The sequence below is a fragment of the Grammomys surdaster genome, unplaced genomic scaffold (genome assembly GCF_004785775.1).
Source record: "Grammomys surdaster isolate TR1022 unplaced genomic scaffold, NIH_TR_1.0 125878, whole genome shotgun sequence".
NCBI lineage: Eukaryota > Metazoa > Chordata > Mammalia > Rodentia > Muridae > Grammomys > Grammomys surdaster.
Genome location: NW_021620703.1, coordinates 2,427,516 through 2,451,790, shown reverse-complemented (window position 1 = coordinate 2,451,790; position 24,275 = coordinate 2,427,516). Strand labels below are relative to the sequence as shown.

The 24,275-nt window shown below is 39.4% G+C and overlaps 1 protein-coding gene across 1 annotated transcript in view; it reads left to right on the top strand.

The window, feature by feature from the left end:
* Pdzrn4 (PDZ domain containing ring finger 4) overlaps positions 1 to 24,275 on the top strand; it is a 346,079-nt gene that overhangs the window by 247,385 nt on the left and 74,419 nt on the right. Inside the window, 1 exon segment of the mRNA XM_028752173.1 lies at positions 23,811 to 24,067. Within this exon segment, the coding sequence (XP_028608006.1) occupies positions 23,811 to 24,067 (257 nt within the window).

Sequence of the window (24,275 nt, the reverse complement as noted above, 5' to 3'; positions counted from 1 at the left end):
TCTCAGAAGAGGTGATATATGCAACAGGAAGAAGTAACCTTTACTTCAGCTGGCCTTTAGACATTCCCAATCCTTCCTATTTTGTCCCCTTTGTTATGTGATAGGTCGTAAGTATATTTGGCGACCAAAATTGTTGGTTTTTTTTCTTATCAATTTTTTTTGAATTTAATGTGTGTGTGCCTGCATGCACACACATGCAGGCATGATAGAGAGATTATGAAGGTCAAAAGATTCTCCAGAGTCAATGCTCTGCCCCTGTCTTTACCTGGGTTCCAGTGGCTTCACTCAGGTCATCAGACTTCTGTAGCAAGTGGCAAATGCTTTTCCCCGCTGAGCCATCTTTCATGCCCCTTGTCTTCATCTCTATATTCCCCCTTTAAGGAAAAATACCAAGGTATTTTTTGTTCACTAAGCTCACAAAAACTTCAAGAATAGGAAAAAAAGGTATATGTCTCTTCTGAGGCTGTCTTGATTCTTATGGTACCTCAGGACTTTGGAGAGCAGGATATTAAATATTTCTTTTCCTTTATCAAAGCAAGAAGAGTGAGTGGCCAGGCTTTCTCCCACCCCTACATGGGGAGTTTGAGATAACAAGTGGCGTTGATATGTGACATGCTGCTTCTTTCTAAATGCATCAGGAATATTAAAACACTCTTATTATCTGTGCTTAGCCTCAAGCCTCCTTTAATGATCCTCCCAGATCTTGCGAGAGCTCAAACTAAACCGACTCTATGAGTTCAAATAGTGGAGACACGGTGTCAATTAATGGTTCTTGTCAGGACCCACAAATTATAGCACCTAACTGTTAGCTATTTTTATATCTCCTAACAGTACTTGGGTAGCTCATTAAACCATCTCGCCTTTGTGCTGATGTGCTCCTCAAAAGAAAACTCAGCCAATGAGATAGGTCTCTGTGGCTGAACTCAGAAGTCCAGGAGCACACATATTATATTTCCATGGGCAAAGTCTTCTCTGACATTTGAATGTACATTTTTTTTTAAATCTAAAGTTTTTATATTCATTCTTCCCAATACCCCAATCTTAAAAGATACACTTTACATGAAGTTAGGTTAAAACGCAAGAAAACTTTACCTGTAAAATCCCACTCTCTCTTTTGTTCAGATATCAATAAAGTTTAGCTTATTTTACATAAGTGAACACTGACCAGCATAATTGAGAGACTTCCTAAGATTTTTTTTTCTTACCACTGTATGAGACTTAAATGACAGTTGGAGATAAGCATTCCTAAAAACATGGAGTAAGAGTAAACCTTGGTTATTTCTCAAATCTGAATCATCCTTCCTCAGAATCACAGCCTTAAAACAGTTCATTTCCAGGAGAACGGATGAACTAGCTTAATATTACTACCAAAGGTGCTACTTCTTATTTTACTCCAGTAGTCACAAACCTGGGGTCAAACCTTGCCATCCGTGAACAAGCTATCTATTTGCTATATGACATTTAAGATCATTGCCCTATTTCTCATCTTGTAGAGAGAACTTTTTGCCACAGTGAGAAATGAATGCATACAGGGAACTTACTTAACACTTTATAGTATATGTGTGCTACATAAATGTCAAATAGAATTGTTTCCTATAGTTTCTTCTCAAATAACGTCACCCTGACTGACCAAGAAATATGAAGACCAAGCAGTTCATAGCAGATATGATGAGACATCTGTCTGCATTGTCAAGTCTTGGCACAAGACTGTGGGCCTTACTCATCCGGAAATGACAAGACCTTAGAAGCTGACTGTTCCTGAGAGCTAAATCTGGTATGGAAATGAAAGCTCAGGACATTCCCAGAATGCCATGACTCACAAAAAAGTGTGTTACTATTCTTTCTATCACCTGTTCGGCTACAGACAGCCATTTAAGTTGAGACCTCCCCACATCATTCTATTTACATATAAAAACATGTGTGGAAAAGGGAAATAAAAATATCTTCTTACTGCAAAAACAACCGAATCAGTGTTTATGAGGCTGTAAAACCACAATAGTTGTAGCAGCTATTAAAGTAAAGTAAAGTATCTAAGGAAAGGACAAGTCAGCTTTGTGTAATATCAAAAAACCAGAAACCTTCTCATGGATGGGAAATTATGGTTTGTACTAGTCTTATAGTAGAACTTGAGGCAAGGCAGGTTACCTGTGTCAGCATCTGTCTTTGCTATGATTAAATCCCAACAGCAATGCCTAACCAGAAATATACCTAAATGTGTGCTAGCTATTGAACTTTAAGATGTAACACTTCAACTATCTCAAACTAAGAAAAGGGGCCGGGGAATGACTTTGACAGTGAAATATGTTCTAGATGAGCATGAAGGCTCAAGCTTGGATTCCCACAGCTCACACAAAAGGCCAGGCATGTTGACATGCACCTGAAATCACAGTGTTATGGAAACAAAGACAGAAAGACCCCTAGAGTTCACTAAGCAGCTAGTATTATTGAATCAGTGGTATCCAGGAGCAGTGAGAGCCTCTACCTTGAAAAAGAAGGTGCAAAATGATTAGGCAAGACACTCCACATTGAGCTTTGTTCTCCACATATGCACATACACATTTATACAGTGTGTTCACACATGCACACACAGCCATGCACGCACACGATTGTGCAAGCACACACACAAACATATTTGCACACATGTACAAATATACTTGCACACACACACACTCACACATACATACATATCAAAAACTCTTAGACAAAATTCTATTTGGAAGAGAAACCTGAAAACTCAATCAATAGTTTCTAGGTTTACATAAAATGAAATAATTGAATGTCGTAGACCTAGGTTATAATACTGTTCTATTTTTAAAGAAAATGTTTATTTTAGATTTCTCATACTGGAAATTTTCAACCACAGTTTTGGTGACCACTTGGCAGAGACGTTGCAGAAGAAATTCAAAAATAGGAATAGGGTCAATAGAATTTCTTCCATGTCTCTTTCTTCTTTTTACAGTGTAAAAGAAAAGAAATATGTGCTTAGCTTCATTAAATACAATGTTTAAAGTCCTTCTTTAGTGGGGTGGAGAGATGCTTCAGTGGTTAACAACACTCATTTGATGCTCTTGCAGAAGATCTAGGTTATGTTCTCAGTACCATATAGAAGTTTACAATTTTCTGCTAACTCAAGTTATGGAGATTCGGATGCTCTCTCCTGGTTTCTGTGGGTACTGCATGCATATGATACACATGCATACATGCAGGCAAAACACCATACACATAAAATAAAGACAAATGCATCAATTAAAAATATGCTTTAATTTATACTGATGCAGTGGTTTGAATGAGAATGGCCCCAATAGGCTCATATAATAGAATACTTGGTCCCCAACTGGTGAAATTGCTCTGAAGGATTGTCCTTGTTGGAGGATGTGTATCACAGGAAGCCAACTTGGAGATTTCAAAAGAGTTGTGGATTCACAGTGATCTCTCTGCCTGGTGGTTGTGGATCAGGGTACGCATTCTTACATTTTCCTTTATTCTGCTATTGTAGACTCTAGCCCTCTGAAATCATAAGCCAGATTAAATATTTTCTTGCTCATGGCTTTTATCACAGTAATAGAAAAATAACTATGACACTAGCAAATTCTATCACAAAATTCTATTGCAATAGGAAATTTGGGACACAGTCCACACAGCATTTGGTTTATTGTCAACCCAACTGTTTTCAAGTACCATGGCATGTAGATATTCACAGACTAACACAAAAATTCTTAACTATTAATGATGCCTTTAACAACAATATTGTTGCAAGAATGGATTAGATTAGGTTGTTTGCATTTATTCCAGGGACAGGTCAGTATTTATTGGGATTTATTTAATGACTTGTGTTAATTAGTGCATGAGAAATAGAAATTGTTCATATAGTTAACCACTGAGGTTATAACAGAGGAAATAACAGAAGGAATGAGGGAGTTTGAACAAACTAGAATGAAAATATAAAAAATTAACCAGCATGAAAATATAGAAGAAAACTTCACTGAAAAAAATGTGTTCCTTAGAAAGGCAGGTAGGAATAAAAGCCCAAGCTGCCTAGCAAGCATGTGATCATGCATAGTCGTAAAGCCCCTTAGAGGGAGAGTCACCACAGTGAGTACATAAAGCCATTTAGCAGGAGCTTGGTCACTGTGAGGTTGGAACTCAGCATAGAGAGTTCATTGTGAGTTCACAAAACTGCCTAGCAAGCATGGGTCACGGTGGTGAGTGAGTTCCCTTCTCATCTCTGAACACTCATGTAATCTGTCACCCCTGTCCTGGCTGTCCACAAAGCCACCTCAAATGCTTCTACCCTAGACCTTTGCAATAACTTGTCCAGATGAACATCGGAACATCCCATTTTCTCCTAATTAAATCATTGCTTACACTGACTTAATTATATCCTTACCTACTGAGTACCAAGAGAGAAAGGGTGACCCCTTCCCTCTCAAGCCCTTTCATGATCACTGTTTGTCATAGCATTTGACACATAATTATGTTCCAAGGAAACTAAGAGGAACTGAATGTACGTTCTCTTTACAGTTTTTCTCACTCAATCGTAAATGCCATTAGGTCAGGGATTTAGTCTGATTCACTCTTTGATACTTCCTTAGTATGTAAAATAATGCCTGGCCCAGAGCTGGTAATGTATGAATGAAAACTGAATGGGGGTGGAAGGGGGTGGCTAATCTTAGGCTCAGGAAAACTATTTTCTAATTTTCCATTTTAATTAGTATTTTAGGTGTTCTGACAGGACCATAATATTATACAAGAGAAAGGTCTTAGTGTCTAATTATGTTTTAAATTATAACAATTTTAATAACATCATTTGCCTTCTATTCTTTTGTAACCAACTCTAAAATAGTCTAGGACTGAAACTACCAGAGAATTCCAGCTTTGCATTTCAAAATGCTTAATATTGTAGACTCTAAAAATAAAATTTACAAATAGAATTTCAAAAATTAGGTATTATGCAAAATACATATTTACATTTCTGACAATGTATTTACATATTTAATTCATAAGTCTCATCTCTTGACAGTCGGATTAGCCAAAGCCTTTATGCTTAACAATTAAAACTGTGGAAACAGAACTGACAAGGCTCAGCTTGTCTCCGGTTTCCATTTCCTCACCGAGCAAATCCTTTTGACAAGGTGAGACAGTGTCTCATAGGCAGGAAGTGAGGGTCTTCTCAACTGGAAGTTTGAAAGCAGCTTTCATTGGGTAAACATAGTAACTGACTTCTGTGGCTCTTTAGGCAACAGGTGTACGTGAATTCTTTTTAAATCTAGAAAGAAATTCCTTATACATAAGTAAGAAATGAGTCTGATGGTGTTTGTTTGTTTTTACATCAACATCCAATTTATAACCTGTGACCGCTTCAGCTGCTCTTAAACTGAAACCCTATTTCCAAAGCATTGGTGTCAGCCTGGCAACTAGCTTCACAGCCTAATTATCTCTTAAAGCACATCCTTTCTCTTGGAACCTTACCTAGTCATAGGAGTCAGCAACACAGTAAGGTGCTCACCAGCTAATCAGCACAGCGCAAGGCACATCGGGGTGTGAGTGTGGAGCCTCAGACATTTTAAAAACAATTCCTAGGCTGATATTCATTTGAGAGCTTACTATAGCTATACCTAGGCTTCTCTATGTAAGGAGGGGGTATGGAGTAAATAAGAGTGTCTAGTGATAATTTCAAGGGTTGAATAAAAATAGAAAATACTAGCTGTGAGAGAAAGTTATAGAAGCAATGTTTATTTGAATAACATAGTGGTGGTGATCTAGAATTCAGGAATCTCTGTCTTCTCAATTTTTTTCCCTTATAGTACCACCATCAAATTATGATATTAATCTCCTTATTGATAAATCAGGACATCTCAAGTCTAGTAACTAATAGACGTCCTTTTTGAAGGAACCAACATACACTCAGTCTTCTATGACTGGTGGGAAAGAAATTATTAAGTAACATTCATTATTTTATTCAAATGTGTTCCAAGATCGTCTCCCACATAATGTGAGTGTACACTGTTATAAAGCATGACATATTTTACCTGGACTGGAGTTAACCTCTGCCTATTTCTGTCTTAGGCATTATTCTCAACCCGAGTTAGGTTTGTGTTAGACCCAGCATTTTTCAACCAAAATGAAGCAAGCAAAAAAAAAAAAAAACTTGATTAACAAGAGACCGGATGTAGTGGTTCTAGACTGGGCATAGTCTTGCCTTGCTGTTTGATCGTCTCTGGGGACATGTGATCACAACTTGTTGGGAGAGGCCTTCTACTCCTCAAATTTACTGGGTGGAAGTGCTGTGGCATGGCATGTTCCCCATATAAAAAAAAGCATATCTAGCACAAAATGCTGCTAACTCTGAGCAGATGAATAACTGAACCCCATATCTGGAGCCTAGGTAACGTGTTCAGTACACACTGAGATGAACCCCTCATTCTCTAAACTAAAGTTATCGTTTTATTTTCAGAATGTCTTCCTGAGATTTCCAATTCTCTGTTTCTATATAGGACTCCTACTTTGTTATTTGATGATTACAGGACATTGGTGAAACTTTGCTTGGCATCATCAATTACCCATAGTTCTCAGTACCTTTAATACTTCTAAACTGAACATTTCACAGGGACCAATTGTTCTGTGCTCTGGCTTCTAACAGACTCAGGCATACGTATCAAAGCCTGAAAATCAGTAAGAGTTTCTGTCCCACTACCATTGATTTTGCCAATAAGTGTTTTCCCCCCTCAGAATATAGTATCTGAATTTAAATTAACAATTATTTTGTATACGTTGCACAATGATTAATGAACTAATCCCGGCATTACTTGGAGGACAAAGGAGAGATGCTTCCTGGTGGTGTAAGGAGAGTGCTGGGAGCCAGTCAGGACTTTTAATCCCAGCTTTACCCCATACAGTATGACCTTGGTAAAAAAAAAAATCAATTAAACCAATATTTATCTCTTATTGAAGATGCGGATAATACTTAAATCTCCTGTGAGCAGTGAGATAAATGCTGGCAAACTAATTAATTTACAAATTGTGGGATAGATTGAGAGTATGAAGCACAGATTTCCCTCATCTATAATGACATCACATAAATTTGAGACATTGTGGACTGTGGGTTCCAGACTGAGAATCCAAATTTAACTCTTGAGAAAATTGTGGGACTAAACTAAAGACCCAAGTCCTCAGACAACTGTGTTGATGCTCTTTTTAGTGTGATATAAATGTGATTTACATTTTTATGATCAAAGCATATAAAGCTAGCAAGCTTTCTCCACATGTATACATTTTCCATAGTTGTAGTTCACAGAAACACTGACAATCATCAAAGAGAATCCTTTGGAATTCGTGTTGATTACAAAACTGAAAAACAACTCCCATAGTTTATTAGTTTATAATGCTCTGGGGCTGACATATTTATTCTTTATACATGATTTCTATATCATTATTTTATAAATGCTAATATATATAGTTATATAGACAAACGATAGATAGATAGATAGATAGATAGATAGATAGATAGATGATAGATAGATAATAGATAGATGGATAGATGATGGATGGATGGATAGATGGTAGGTGAATGGATAGATGATAGACAGATGGATAGATAGATGACAGACAGACAGACAGACAGACAGACAGACAGACAGATAGATAGATAGATAGATAGATAGAATACAAGACAGAATAGGAATTCAGGAAGTTTTAGGTGTATTTTCTATCAGCCCGCCCCCTTACAGGACCACCATCTCATGAGCTCAGCACCATGCAGACTCTCCTTTCTTCAGGATTGTCACATCACTAGGATTCTGAACTTCTACCATGCAAATCTCCACACATATTTCAAGATATTTTTTACCATGTGCACAGTGGTGGCATCTTATCTCTCCTAACCCATCTTCTCAATGCCAGCAGTAGACCCCAGGATCCTAAATTATCAGAGAATTCATCTCAGAGTTTGAAAAGAAGCAGGCAGAGTAGGATTCTGCACTCAAAGTGGCAAGACATAGTTCAGAGAAAGTATGGGCACTGCCAGGTTCTTTAACATGTCCCTATACACTGTTTCCACACATACCAGCTTTCTATTCTAAGTTCACACACACACATGCACACACACACACACACACACACACACACCACAATTGAAAAAGGAAAAGGCTACCTTATATTTTAATTTCTACTAACACCTTTTGTTCTCTCTGGAAATTTCATGCTGTGGTCTAGAAATGTAAGCACCAAACACATCAACATGTATTTCATAAGAGAAATGTTTGATTGTGTGATATCAGCGGAGGCCTTTGAGAATCCCATAAAACTTTTTTTGTATGTTTTGTTCTATTCTCTGGTTCCTAGACCTTCATAACGCCCACCAGCATAGGCTGAATAAAATATTTTCACTTGATATAATTTTAATGACCTGATTCATATCTATTGCTTTCATACATATTCATATGAAGACCACATAACCCCCAGAAAAATGGAACTTATGCTGTGAATTGATTAGCGTATTAAGCAATCATATCAGATGCATACAAAGTAATATCTATTCCATTATCTGCAATAATTTTTTTCAGGCTAAAGCTTTATTTATTCAACAAACTGTATCGTACATAACAGTCTTAAAAATATTGAAGATAACTTGGTAGTTAAGGTTCACATGATGAAACACCTGTGCAAGACAGGGAAGCTTACAACCTAAAAGTAATTTATTAGACTCCCTCTTTTCTATGAAAATTCTTAGAATTTAAATCCTGCTTTCAGGACAATGAAGAAAAGGAAGCCTTAAATCATCCAAAACACGTAACTACATAGGGGTCCAAAGGTCATCTGAAGCATGTGACTACTTCCCAATACATAGTCTCTCTCACGAAATTTAATCAATGACTCTGAAGAGCAAACATGAACTGTGCTATGTATGAATTCTTGAAAATCAGAAGTGTATGTACATGCACGCATGTTGCATGTACGTGTGTGTGATGGCCATGCACATACATGTGTATGTGAATGTATGTGTCTGTGTCCGTGTATATATGTGGATGGAGGTGGCCATGTACATATATGTTTGTGTATGTACATGCATGTGTGTGTGGGCATGCATGTATGTGGGTGAGATGGCTATGTGCATGTATGTATGTATGTATGTATGTATGTATGTGTATAGACAAATGTGTCTGTATGTACATTGTATGTGTGTAAATGCATGTATGTATGTGTGAGCATAATGTAAGTTTACCCCTCATGCAAAAGCTGTTTTGCTTCAAGGAAGTGAACCGTTTTCACCCTGTGATTTCAAGTTGCAGGTAGTGGAAATCCCTGAGTCTCACTCTATTCTTTAAAGGAGAAGTGGAGAAAGGAACTGTCTAACCAAGTCTAACCATTCCAGTAACCTTTTCAAGATAGGACTTCTTAAACCTCTTTAAAGTATGAGATTCCTGCCGCCACCCTCACCACAAAAGGGATGAGAATTCACTTAGCATTCTATCTGCCACCTCCTTTGGATTGTTCTTTTACCTTTGAAATGTCCGAGCCATTCTGGGCTAGCTCCTTATATGCTTCCACCGTGAGATAACATTTAAAGCGAGTGAAGGAGATACAGATAGCATGCTCTGTAAACAGACAGAGCCAGTCTTTCCTAGAACACTGCCCTGGGATGCTGGGCTCCGTCTCGCTCTTCTGTGCATGAGGCAACCCACAAATCATAAATTCTGTTTCACAGAACCACAATATTTACTACCAGAGGAAAATAGATTATTAATTACAGCCAAAGGCTGCTTTGATTAAATATACAATTAATTAGCTATGCTAAGCCCATCCATCCCAGAGCTCCTAATATTTTCAGCCGGATGATTCTTCTAGTACTTTTAATTAAAATTGTTCTAAAAAGCCACAAGTTAGCTGCGTGTGCACTTAAACTGAAGTTCTCTCGGCAGTGTTTTCGCTGCTTTCCGTATGCCACATAATTAATCTTTAGTGATTAAATGTACATAAAATCATCAGAGATGCAAAGCAATTTGTGCAGACATGGAACAATGGCGAGCTTTTACCGGGCCTTTGCAGCATGATCATTTTATCTGCTGGAAATTATTTCAAAAGCCTAAAGATGTTAATTGTTTGGAGGAAGGAAGTTTACACAATTTACCCTTTTCCACGTTCTTCTAAATAGAGCAAAATACAGTAAACAGTATTAGTACTGAGACATGGTGTGGCAATTCAGGAACATGACGACTCTATTGGCCAGCACATCCATTATTTTGCCCTGTTTGGTTTGCTTCCTAAGGCATCCATAGGACCTATTAAGACACTCTTTTCACAAAAAGTACGTGTAACAATCCCATAAGGATGTTCTTTCTATTACATACTACATGGACACAGCGTAGCAGGGATAGGAAGCCTTGTGTTCACACAGTGCTGCTCCCAGTACCCTTCGCTGCCTAACTGTCCTTGTACAACATGGAGAGACCCAGAGCCTTGAGTGGGCATACAGCCCAGCTGCTGTCTCATGGACAGTCTTTCTGCTCTCATGCCTCACTGACTGTCTACTTCAGAGAAAGAGTGAACACCCAGGTAGTATTTTCCTGTGCACTTTATCCCATCTCCGAGGCTGTCCCTGCTAACAATGTCATGTCACGTATGTTCTAAGATGGGCCTTGAACAGAGTATCTCAAGGTAGAAGATACTTTAATATCTTATACAAAATAGCATAAGTTGCTGTGTTAAATAAATTTCACTTTTGTCTTCCACAGTATTCTATCTTTTTAAAAGATGTATTCCGTGTGTGTGTGTGTATGCATGCATGTGTCCAGTACTCACAAAGTCCAGAAGGAGAGGCCAGATTTCCTGAACTAGACTTATAGGAAGTTGAGTACTATGAATAGAACCCAGGGTCCTCTGGAAGAGAAACAAGCATTTTAAACTGCTAAGCCATCTCATCAGCCCCTCCATCTTTCAATAATATAAACTATTTCTTTTGCACACCTATGAGTTTGAGGAAGTAGGAAGGAGGACTTTGAGAAGGTCTGACTTGTGTCTGTCAATGCTTTGGATCAGGCTTTTCTATGGTGGCTTTACATCATAGACTGAGCTCTACCAAGTAGCAGAATATATTCACATTTTAGAATTGATTGTTGAAGATGATTTAAGCTTCCTGCCTCTTCTAGGATCATGGCAATTTGTTCAGATTCTGACTTGTCCTTTCAAATTAGTGTGAAATCCCTTTCCTCTTGTAGACTCTAGGCTGGAGATGCCCCTGGTGAGCAGACCATGCTAACCTTTCTAGTGATATATGTGTGTGTGTGGGGGGTATATTTCTAAAGCTCTTACATATCCCATATGGTAGAGTTTATATCCCATATGATATATATTACTTTGGAATAGGTTCTTAGAAAGTATAAAGTTATGTGAAGAGAATGAGGGAGAGAGGGAGAGATAGGTAGGTGGTTAGATAGATGATAGATAGATAGATAGATAGATAGATAGATAGATAGATAGATAGATAGATTTATTGTGAGACAATTTTCTACATAGGTGGATAATCTTCAGAAGAGCAGAGCTTTAGGCTACTAGAGGTAAGTATTTTCCAGAAGTAGGTATTTTCTAAAACAACCACTAAAGTTGGAAGCCTACAAAAGATGCTCTTTTATACAGAATGCATGAACGGTTTTAGGCTCAATCTTTAACTTCTGCAGCTCACATTCTGCCCAATGTCGACTTAGTTGGTCAGAGTACAAAGCGCAGAAAGGTTGCAGAAAGGTGAGGCTGCTGATGTGGTATGACCCATAAGAACAAGATACCAGGTACCATTTCACAGCCCTTTCAATGTCCCCTCCCACTTGGACTTTGCTCTGCTGCTCAGCCTTAGCCCAGGCACACACCATGTCTCCCTACTTCCTTCCTAGTGATTTCTCTTCTTCCATTCAGCTACTTCTCATCACAGCCTTCAGGGTTATTTCCCCAAACTTAGTGGAGACCATGGGGCTTTCAGAGGAAATTTGTTGAAATTGAATCCCTCAATGTAACCCATAGAAGACCATGGGAGCCTTTTAAGTCTCCTCTCCTGTCTTCCCTGTATTCGAAGCATCCACACAGTCACAGGGGATCTCACACAAGTCCTCAGAAGACTTGTACCTCCACACCTTGACACTTCGCTTCCTTTTCTTTATTAATGAAGTCTATACATCTCTTTCCTGTTCAGGACTACCTTCCCTGTTATAGGAATGGAGTGACCCCACAGCCATCTCCTCATCTCTCTGAGCTATATCCATCAAAACTCATGAATTTCTTAAAAAGGATCCAAAGATAAGCCAGAAACTAGGCATGATCTTAGACAGAATATATCTATGTAAATAACGTGCTTTGCTTATATTCTCCCCCTCCATTATGTTCTCCTCTATCCCCACAACCTTCTCTTCTTCACAGCAAGTCTATTTCCAACTTTCTAGTCTTTTTTTCCCCTGTAACGAGTCAATGTAGGTTGTCTACCTGAACCTGGGGAGAAGGGTCTTGAATAAGAATAGCCTCCAGCGGCCTTTAAGGAATATGACTCACTTTCCCTCCGCAATGACTAACCACCTGCAGCTTCCCATAGAATGGGAAAGCCTCATGAACCCCTCCATCATCATGGTAGCATGTTCATGGTCACAGTCCTATGCAGTTCTTGTCTAGGTAGTCACCATTGCTGTAAGTTTTGAACACAAGGATGTTGGATTTTGGTGTGGCGGTTGCTTTTGCTGTTTTGGGGGGGTTGTTTGTTTGTTTTTGTTTGTTTGTTTGTTTTTACACAACTATTTGTGCTCTGATTACAAAGATCAGAGCAAGACTTTTCCCCAAGGGCCATGAACATATTTCCTTTTCTTTAGCACAATGAAGAAAATGAATGGCCCTGTTAAAACATTTGACTTCTCGCAGCTTTTTATGGGCTGTTTAATTGCCAATGACGTTTTGTTCTTCATGAAAACTTTGAGTTGATTTTAGTACCATTTTTCTTGCTTGTGCCTTCTGCCTTTTCATCCTCAAATCTGTTCCATACCATGCTATGTCTCCAGTAGAATGTCTCATTAAGTTAGAGATAGTTGGACCAGATATGCCAAAGACTCAACAGATAGGTTATTAATGACCACCTTTATGAAGTGTACATTATCTTAGGAAGTGAAAGGTCAGGCAGAGTGGTTATCCTACCATTTTGTCGGCGGACTCCTCTCTGTGGGCTTTCAGCTATTACTCACTGCTTATAGAGCCACTTGAGATACAAAATGTCTTTTTGTAGGAGAGAGAACGCCTACAATTAGCCAGGAGGCAGCCATTTATCTTTTTAAACAGCTTAGCTTGGAGAAGAATATGATGTTCAATGATATTCACCAAATGAATTATTATGACAGTGATAAAGTTATTGATGCCAATTTGGGATTTTTGCCTATAGGAATCTGTGTTTGCGCATGTGTGTGAATGTCCTCATGCACACAAGGGGGGAAGTAGCAATTGCAGGAGCGAGGATGTGTTCCTCTAAAGATATACAAAAATAGGGCTGGAAACCGCTCAAGCAGTTAAGATCACTTTCTACTCTTCCAGAGGACCTGAGCTGGGTTCTCAGCATCCATTTGGTAGCTTTATAACCTCTTGTAAACTCTAGCTCCAGGGAATTCCATACCCTTCTTTGACCTCAGATGGCAGCTACACATACATGATGTATGTTCTCTCTCTCTCTCTCTCTCTCTCTCTCTCTCTCTCGCATGTGTGTCAACACCCCCCACCCAACTACTTTAAATCTTATAAAAATGATATGTGAAAACAGAAACAAACTTGGCAGGGGACACCTCACCAGCCAATTCCTTATAATTATTTGGGAAATCTAATTGATTACAGCATACATCCATTTTTAATTCTTGACAAAGCAATATTTTTTGGAACAGTTCAAACTGACATAATTTTTACTCATCAAAAAGTTCCAGGATGGCAGTTAATTCAGAGATTGGTGACTGGTCAGTGTGTAACAAACAGGTGCCTGTTCTGTGCTCAGCTGAACGGCCCATGTTCTAGTGAATGGCCCCACAACCATGTGCATACAGCAGCACTAGAAGAACTCAGGATATTGTTCCTAAATGGTACGTCTACATAATGTACCTCACTTTCCAAGGCACATGGGACAGTGGAAAGTAGGAGACATAAAACCTGGACAAGCCGTTGGTTGGGACGGACTGCTACAAAGTAGTATACTCATGGACTTTCAGCATCTGTGGCTAGCTACACAAAAGCATTACAAACCAAGCCAGTCAGCACCAGGACAGCCATAGGAGGGATGTGTGAGGCCTCAGGAGCTATGACAGTTGATAGATGCTAAGGGAAGGAGAGTCAAGTTTTCTTCAAGAGTCTTGTTTTGTTTTGCTTTTCAAGACAGAATTTCTTTGTGTAGCCCTGGCTGTCCTAGCACTAGCTCTGTAGGCCAGGCTGGCCTCTTGAGTGCTGGAGTTAAAGGTATGTACCACTGCGACCAGCAGCAGCAGTCTTAGGCATCATTGGCTTCTCATGATCTAGAGGATAGCCCCACAGCTGTACACATAGGGTCAGAATTAATTGAATTCAGTAGTGTTGTTTCACAAAAAAGGCACGAAGTTGGAGGAGAAAGTGTGGGGTGAACATGATCTAAACATATTGTATACATGTATGAAATTTTTTAAAGTTCCAGGAAGCATACAAAGAATTCCTAAATATCATTCACTTATATTCCCAAATTTTGACATCAGTTAACACTGGCCTTAGCTCCCTCATCAGGTCATAAAGGTGGACCCCAGTAGCAAACAAATGTGACATTGTAAGTAGATACTGAAAGAACTCACTACCCAAAACCAAATGCATCCCACAACTGATACGTTAACTAGCTCGAATCATTTTGCCCTACAGTGCAGTGTGTATACTAATGCACCACGTTGTATCCCATAAATATGTGTCAAATTAAGCCGATAAAGACTTCTCCCTATTGCTCTTCCCTAGGTTATTTTTCTCTCAAATTTGCCAACATCTCTTCATTTTTTCCCTACCATTAAATCATATTCCACTTATTATTTGTGCCTTGTGGAATATGATGCGTTTGGTTTGGGGTCGTGAGTTCTTTCAGTATCTACTTACAATGACCTTGAAATGTACAATCCGTTTCCATCCAGTGTGCCCCATATTATCAGATAGACTTGGAGAAGGTGATGGGAACGGGGATCTGCTCAGACCTATTGACCTGGAAGGTGAGCCAGGGCTGTGAGCAATATGTATCAAATGCTGGAAAGCTGAAAGCCACACATGTAGAAGAATATCTCGTTATTACTGGAGAGCAAGCCACATCCAGGAAGAGGGAAGCTTGGGACAGAGGCTATGTATAGTACTCAGGACGTGTTAAATCCCAAATGTGGCTTCATGGAGCTATGACAATGGAATAGGAAAAGGATAGAATAAAATATTCAAACATATGCCAAAGAAAAGACAGCAAGGGAAACGCAATCTGAAAGGTGAGGCTCCTAGAGATTTTATAACCATGCTTATAAATCAATTCTTAAACAATCTAAAAAAGATCCATGATGGATTCCTTACATCTGAAAATTAAACAAAGGAGCAAGCATTGCTTCTGTGCTAGAAATTCTGTCAAAGTGAACTATGTAGATCAAGGAGCAGAAGGCTGGACCATTGTTGTGATATTGTGACCCTAGGTACCACCATAGGTGCCTAGGATTGTCTGTTTGGAGAGTTTGGGGACTAAGTCTTACTAAGTAGCCTAGGCTGACCTAGAACCTGCCACCTTCCTCCATCCTGATTCATATAAGTCTTCCTGAATTACAGGGAGTCTTCAGTAGGACTACATACACAATTTATTTTAACTTACTCAGTACTGTAGGGTTATGGATGTATAATATACCCGTCTTAGTCAGTGTTCTATTGCTGTGAAGAGACACCATGGCCACAGCAACTCTTACAAAGAAAAGCATTTAATTGGGGCTGGCTTACATTTCAGTAATTGAGTCCATTATTGTCATGGTGGGAAGTATGGTGACATGCAAGCAGACGTGGTGCTGGAAAAGAAGCTAAGAGTGTTATGACAGGAGGAAGAAGAGAGAGCCCCTGGGTCTAGCTTGGGTTTCTGAAACCTCAAAGTCCCACTCCCAGTGACACACTTTCTCCAGCAAAACCACACCCACTCCACCAAGGCCACACCTCCTAATCCCTGTCAAGAAGTGCTGCTCTCTAATGACCAAGCATTCAAATATATGAGCCAATGGGGTTCATTCCTATCAAACCGCCACAGTTTTATACAAGGCACACAGCAAGGGAGGATCCCAGAATGTCACGTTATAATGTAAGCAATAGTATTTGTAAGGATGGCATACATGTCCAGAGCAAGCAGCACACATGCAGATATACAAGAGGCCAACATTATTGGGTTGGTAACGGGTCTGCACCCAGCAGGCTGTTGCTTTTTTTTCTGCACAGAAATGCTGCAGATCAGTGGACAGAGCTGAAGGTTTCAATGTCAGGAATCTCCATTGTCTGTGACAACCATGTGCCTGAAACCTGGGAGCTTCAGAGTTCTCAGGAATCTGTGGCACGCTCATATACAAGAAAATGAAGCCACCTTTCTCTCATTGTCCAGACAAGACAGATAATTATTCAGGTCTACTTCTAGGTAAGCCTGATCATTTTGTCACACAGATAATTACTATATCAACCTACAAAAGGAGGACCACTGGACTGTCTCCTCAAGAAGGACACAGGACACAACAGATGTGGCATTCAATGCAATCTATGATATACTCATTAAATGAATATTAAATACACGCATACCCAGCGCAAATCATTTTTCTTACTGATAATTTTTTAAAAATCAAATTTAATTTCAGTCAATATGTTAGTAAGGGTTTCCACTGCTATGAAGAGACACCATGACCACGGCAACTCTTATAAGGACAACATTTAATTGGGGCTGGCTTACAGGTTCAGAGGTTCAGTCCGTTATCATCATGGCGGGAAACATGCCAGTATCAGGCAGGCATGGTGACAGAGAGAGAGCTAAGAGTTCTACATCTTGTTCTGAAGGCAAACAGGAGAAGTTTGGCTTCCAGATAACTAGGAGGAAGGTGTCATTGCCCAACCCCATAGTGACACATACTCCAACAAGGCCACACCTTCTAATAGTGCTACTCCCTGGGCCATATTCAAACCACCACAGTCAATCTCTCATGAGGTTTTCCTCATTATTAAGATGTATTTTACAAAACATCTTGCTATATATCCATGGCTGGCTTTAAACTCACAATCCTGCCTCAGTCTCCAGAGTGCCGGGTACAGCTGTATGAAAGCCTATCCAGCCATCTTGGATACGTTTATACATTCTGACTTCTGAGTTACTTTCACTAGGTTTTTTTTACCACATGCTGTACTCAATTTATATAACAGATGTCCTCATGGAATCAACATATCTAAGTTTGGGGGAGGAAAGTAGATGCTGAAATTCTTTCAAACCAACTTGAGAATTATGTCAGAAGTGTTTTAATGAATATATATTTAGAGTTATTTTGAATGATTTCATATCAAACATTTAATAGGAATTTAAATATCACTTCCTATGTCCATGACATGTTGTCTGACCAGTATCATCTCTCTAGTTAGCAAGTAGAAAATTTAATATCAATAGAAGTAAGTACTTTCACTTTTTAGCCATAGGAAAAAAATTAATGAACTCCAGCTATGAGTGATTGTAAAAGATCCCATAGGTTAACCAGGCAAAGTATCATGACCAAACAAAATTATAACACTCTGGCCTTTTATATTTCAACCTGAAATTGGGTCATAGCTGTACAAAATCTTTGGGAACTATACTTCCCTTATTAAGTATTCTGGGTTTGTTGTTGTTTCATTTGTTTGTTTGTATTCTTTTTGATACAGGGCTTCTCTAAGTTGCCTTGGCTGTCCTGATATGTAAGACCAGGGTGGTCTTAAATTTATAGAGATCCACCTGTCTTTGCCTTCCAAGTACTGGCATCAAATAGTCTGCTACCATGTCCAGCTTATTAACTATTCTTACATTTGCTCTCTCTTGGAAGAGGTAGATACTTAGAAATCTTTATTTTTCTTGAGAGGCATGGAAGAATTGAAACTCTTATCAGTCCTAGGTAGCAATGCTAGAACTGGCCCCTCACCTGGGTAACTTCTTGGGACTTCAAAGTAGCAGGCCTGTTGTTTTCCTGGTCTTCAGGAGAATTATGTATATAGTTGGATGTAGAGGAACAATCAGAAAGGGGCAGCTTGTATCCAAGTGAAGGTCACTAAAGCCTGGGAAGTGTCATGAGTGACCAATTTTTACAGTGTATCCCTAAGGACAGATGATCCCATTAAACAGCAACTTTGTCAAACACTATCCTAATGTGGTTTACATAGGAAAAGCTTCTTCCTTTACTTAAATTCACAGGTTGTAATAGATTAATTAGCCCATCTGCCACAACAAACGGATTCGCACATCGTTTTCACTGACTGCCAAAAAGTGATTTTTTTTTATCCACTTAAGATTGTGCCACCAATATAATGAAAAAAACCAATTACTGTTAAAAACATGACTTATTTGTTTCAGACATCTAAAAGCGTCTACATGTTAATTACAAGCCATCAATCAGATATATAACCTTGGATCTATTTCTCAGTGTGGGATGGACTGAGGAAGAATGACATCCAATTAGGCATTAGCATCCCATCATGTGTGCTCACTGGGTAATCAGAATATACGCCTGATTCAGTTAAGAACTCTCAGTTGCTTCCAGGCCCCAAGTTAGTCTGCATTAGCAGAACCCATGCCAGTATCTAGTCTGCCACCATTTAATCTGCATGAGCATAGCCTATCTACAGCTCTCTAGTCTGCCTAAGGATGGCTCCATTCCACTCTTCAGTGTGTGCGAAAATAGCCCCATGCCACTGTTTGTCCTGAAACTTCTATGTTTTACATCTCTCCCTCCTCTTCCTTGCCTTGGCCTCTCTGGTACCCTATTTTTGCACAATATGTCTGCTTTCCCACTTCTTTTAGTCAGGTACCTGACGTTTCTGGTCACAGTCTTCCCCCTATGCAATAGCCAGCCTGTTATCCAGTGTCAACCAAGCAGATGTTTGCAGTTGTGGGTAACTGAATTGTATTTACTTCATTGAAATAAATGTAGAACCATAGTAGGCTTGTGATGATATCCTTACCAAGCTTCCAGTTATTTTAGGGACAGGTGCAATTGTCCAGTTTGCTTTATGGCACTTGATGTCTTACTCATTCCGTCTCAAAACTCCTTCAACAGAAGTCCTCTTTCCTACAGTCTGCCTGACTCAAATCGCAACTCCTTATGAAACTCCCTTGCATGCGGACTTTGAGTTCTAGCCTGTGACTTAGCATTTTTTTCTTAAATAACGTACTTCCATTAGTTTTGCTTCCAAGAGTCTCTTCCCACTTCTGTCTTCCCCAAAGTCAACTTTCCTATTTTAGCAATGAAACGATTACCGTGTTTATACTGAGGATACATTACACATATCTAGGTACCTTTCCTGGAGGACTTCTCTGCCTCTACTCTCAAATTACAAGACAAATAAGCACTGTACATCATCCACACAAAACGATATTTAAGACTGAACCACAGAAGGATCTAGAAAAAAAAAGGAGAAGGCGGCAGTACAACGAGGAATCAAATCCATAAGGACAGGCTCCATGAGACACCAAATACCCGGATGGTTTAAATACTTGGAAAAACTGTTTACAACTAATTATTTGTTGATTTGCTGCACTTTTTTTTTAACAGAATTAATGTTAAATATTTTTTTCAATATTTTTCCTCCTGGCCATACCTGCAGATAACTGAGCAAGACAACTGCCAGAAAAGTCCTAATTAATCTATTCTTTCTTCTGTTGTGAAAGCCGTAATTTATAAAATGCTGACCTTTTGGAAGGCTAACAGTATGTTGACGAACTTCAAGTGAAGTGATAAAACGGTGTTTAGTATTAGCAGTCCTCACATTTTCGAGGAGATCACGTGGGGCATCGGAGCTTTTAAAGGTCAGAGACTTCCTTACTTTGAGAGATATTAAATGCCTTATGAAAATAGAGGTCACCCGTATGGTAACTGACAGAAAAGAGCGTTGCCCAACAGGGAAGTAAAAGACTTGAGATTACATTGACTGTCCTTTTTAAAGATTATATTTGACTGTCCTTAGAACAAAGAATCAAATTTGCATATAAATGCCATGATTGTGAAGGAATAGGTGTACAGGTCACAGACTCAACAGTGAATGATCTTACTGTATAAAGGTTAACATTATTGGTATACACTGGATGTTGCCATGAGTTGCCATGAGAACTTGTAAACTTTATTTATTATTTTGTATCTTAAAAAACTTTTCAGTAAAATTTGCATTTCTGTAGTCTTTATTATAAAGACTAGAATTGTCAAAATTAATATTAGCAAGTAGGCGACACAAGAAATGAGTATGGGAAGAAACATTTTAATGTAGTATTTATTTGTTTTTAGAGAGTTTTATACATGTATGCAGTAGATTTTGACCAATCCACTCCCTCTTGCCTCTATCCAGCATCCCTGGGATCTCTATAATGTAGCCCTTCTGCAACCTCATATCTTCTTCTATCTTGGTTTTAACTCACTAAGACCATATGCTGCCCATATGCACACATGTGAGGAGTCACCTTCTGGAGCAACAGAAGCCTACCAGTGACCACATCCCCAAAGAAAACTGACTCACCATCCCCAACAGCCATTCATGGCCAATAGCTTCTCAGCTAGGGGTGGGCCTCCTGAGTCTCTGCTCTATCCATGCCAGAATTTTGATTGGCTTAATCTTGCAAAAGTCTGATGCTGGTATTAAGCACAGCTACTTGAGTTGTGATACAATGGCCATGTTGCATCCAAGAGGACAGCATTTTGCGTTGTTCCTCCCCTCTTCTGGCTCGTACACTGTTTATGTCCCTTTTTCTGGGGTGTTTCACAAGCATTGGGATGGGGTAGCAGTTATAGCTAAGCACTCAGGCATTTATTCTCAGCACTATGAACAGTTATATGTCTCTTATTAAGTAGTGCTCAGTGTAAAAGGAAGCCTCTCTAACCAAGACTGGGGACAGCCCAGTTCTATGGGTCCAAATGTAAATATTTAGATTGCAGTTTGACAACCAATACTGTTTAGCAGGACAATAATATGTTCCTTGCAGGGCCTATGACCTCTTCATCTATTTATAGATCTTGTCTCTTAGCAGAGCGAGAACTTAATATGTTTTAAATTTGTTGGTTTTGGTGTTTTTCGTTCACAAGTTTCAATTGTACAGGTCCTAGTCTGCAACCTTACATTGCACATTCTGTGATTCCTAGAAACTCAATTTTTAAAATCATTTTTGCTTTGAAGGTCACTAAAACAAATATGAATACTGAACATAAAAATTAGGTTGACACATAGGCAAGACACCCAGCCACATCAGGGAAAAACTAGATTAATGATATCATCTGTTTTCTGCTTGCTGACAGACACACTTTCTACACCAGTAGACTCTAATGTGTTTCTGAGCCAATCCTGGCCACACATTTCCTTTCCATAGATATTGCTTAAAGCTTCTTCAAAGGGACAAGAATGCCTGTCCTCACCCTGCTACTGTCAGGTAAAGATTGTTTTTGATGTCAGACTGTCTTAGAGGTAACATAGCAGCTCAGTTCCAGGAGAAGGTAAATAAGTAGGAATACACTGAGAGTTCTTGCAGAAGGAAATGGTGTGGCCCATGGCAAGAGAAACATCACTAAATTGAAGGATAAAGGGTAGAAATGAGTAGGCAGTTGTCAGCTCTATCCAGGCCTTCGAAGCTTCTCACTGATGTTTGCTCATCTCCATAATCTGAAACTCACGAATACTGACCACACCAAGACATATGGAGGATGGCAATGTTCATCACAGAGCTGGGACTGCACTCTTCCATTCTAGCCTCTGTTTATGATTCTTTAACTATCGCTCCTCAGGGAGCTAGTGATGGACCCAGCCCTGGTGCACAGTCATCCAGAACAAGCTCAAGGAATGAATTACTGTGTGTATAAATGTCCTGTGTCCACCTATCCTATATGGCCAAGTTAAATACCCCAAAGTTGTGTCAATTAAATTTTAGGGTCATTTTTCAAGTTTGGTCCACAGAGACAAGAATCAGACCGTGAATGTGCAGGTTGGTAAATGTATGCATACTGCTAAGTACCAGTCAGACCTCCATCTGAGAGACTCCCTAGCGATCCAACAACTGAACTAGGATGTGTTTTGCTGGTGTGGAACCTTAATTGCTCATTTTTGAGGGCACATTAACTCTTTCAGGGTCCATTGAGAAAATAGGTCATTAAGCTTTTGTCTGGATGCCATGACACTTTTGTCTGGTATCATATCATTTACCCTTTGCCCTACACGTGTTCTGAGCACACACACTTTCTTTGTCTACTCGGGGAGAGAGAATGTGCTCATTTGAGTGTCAACAATTATTCCACGGCCAATCTGACATCCTCTCCTTATTGGACACTCAGGGCTTGTTAAGAGTTTGCCAATTCATAGTAATTATCACTGTTTCACCAACATGCTAGTGGCTTAGATAAATGTCTAGAGATGACACCATTTCCAGAGCACTTGGGACAGTATTTTGCTACTAAATGCTTCTTCATATCTACAAGAGCCAAGATTAATTTTGGATAATTTTGTACTCTAGAAATAGTTGTTAAAAGAACCTCCATTCATCAACTATGTTATCAGGACATATTTGAAGGCAATAGTTTGACACCATTTGAAAGCAGTTTTAAAAAGAGTTAGGCAAAAGTTAAGGTGCTATAAACACTGGGGGACATTGCTGGCCTTTAGACAAAAGAATGATTTTTCCCATTTTTAAATACAAATGGTTCTGTCACTGTTGGGGAATTACAATGGAAAAGGGAAGACAGTTCACCCCATGTTCTATGTCTGAAGAAACCATTAGACACTGGAATGGGTGAGGCTCCAGAAGGGTATGGAATCCTCTTTCAAGTGTATTTAGATTAGTATTCATTCCAAGCATGGATGGGTCACCTGGAATTTTATCAAAATCCTAGTTCTGACTCAGCAGGTCCAAGGTAGATCCAGTGGCTCTGCACGTTAACAAACTTGTTGGTGATGTTGATGCTACTGGCTGATTTATCATGCTGAATTGTGATGGTTATAGATGAAATATGAAGATGCTTAAAGATGAATATAAAGAAATTAGACAATATCCAGAAACAGTAAACTTTGGATTGTTAGTTAAGGACTAAAATATCCCAACAGATTGATAATTCTTTAAGTGTTGTGTGTATACATATGCAATATTTCTACCTACCTGAAGATTTGGGGCAACATTTTCTGTTTTTTTTTTTTCTCCCTTTTGGTTTTTCGAGACAGGGTTTCTGTAGCCCTAGCTGTCCTGGAACTCACTCTGTAGACCAGGCTGCCCTCGAACTCAGAAATCCGCCTGCCTCTGCCTCCCAAGTGCTGGGATTAAAGGCATGCGCCACCACTGCCCGGCTGGGGCAACATTTTCTAATGCAGTGTTAAACGATTAAAACTTTATTAATAATTCTGATGGTGTTTTGTTAATCAATTCCAGATACTTCATCATAATGCAAAAATGTTTTTTTAACTAGGTTGTTGCTTTCTTATGTTGGCAGATAATTCAACAAATGTAATGACTTATTCACTATTGATACAAACAATTTATATGAGAGCTTGTCAGTCTGTCCTGGTACCTTTCTGTTCTTTACTCTGACACATGCACTACCCTTGTCTCTTCATAGGTCAATGGCAAGGATCTCTCAAAGGCCACCCATGAAGAAGCAGTGGAAGCTTTTCGAACCGCCAAGGAGCCCATAGTGGTACAGGTATTAAGGCGGACTCCCCTCAGCCGACCAACGTACGGCATGGCCCCGGAAGTACAGCTTATGAATGCCAGCACCCAGACGGACATCACTTTTGAACACATCATGGCCCTGGCGAAGCTTCGACCACTCACCCCTCCGGTGCCAGACACCTGCCCATTTTTGCTTTCAGACAGGTATGTCTCTCTGCTTTCTCCTAAAGCCCTTTTTGTTTGTCTGTTCTTTGCTATTGAAAGTAGGCATTAGAAAGAGCCAGATATCCCAGAAGTTGGCAGTTTCAGGGACATGCTTCCAGTTCTCTTTGGAAATATATCCCCACTGTGTGTGCTTTCAATTAGTTCTCAGCTGTCCCCGCTGCTACCCTCCTGGCTATACAGTTAGCTG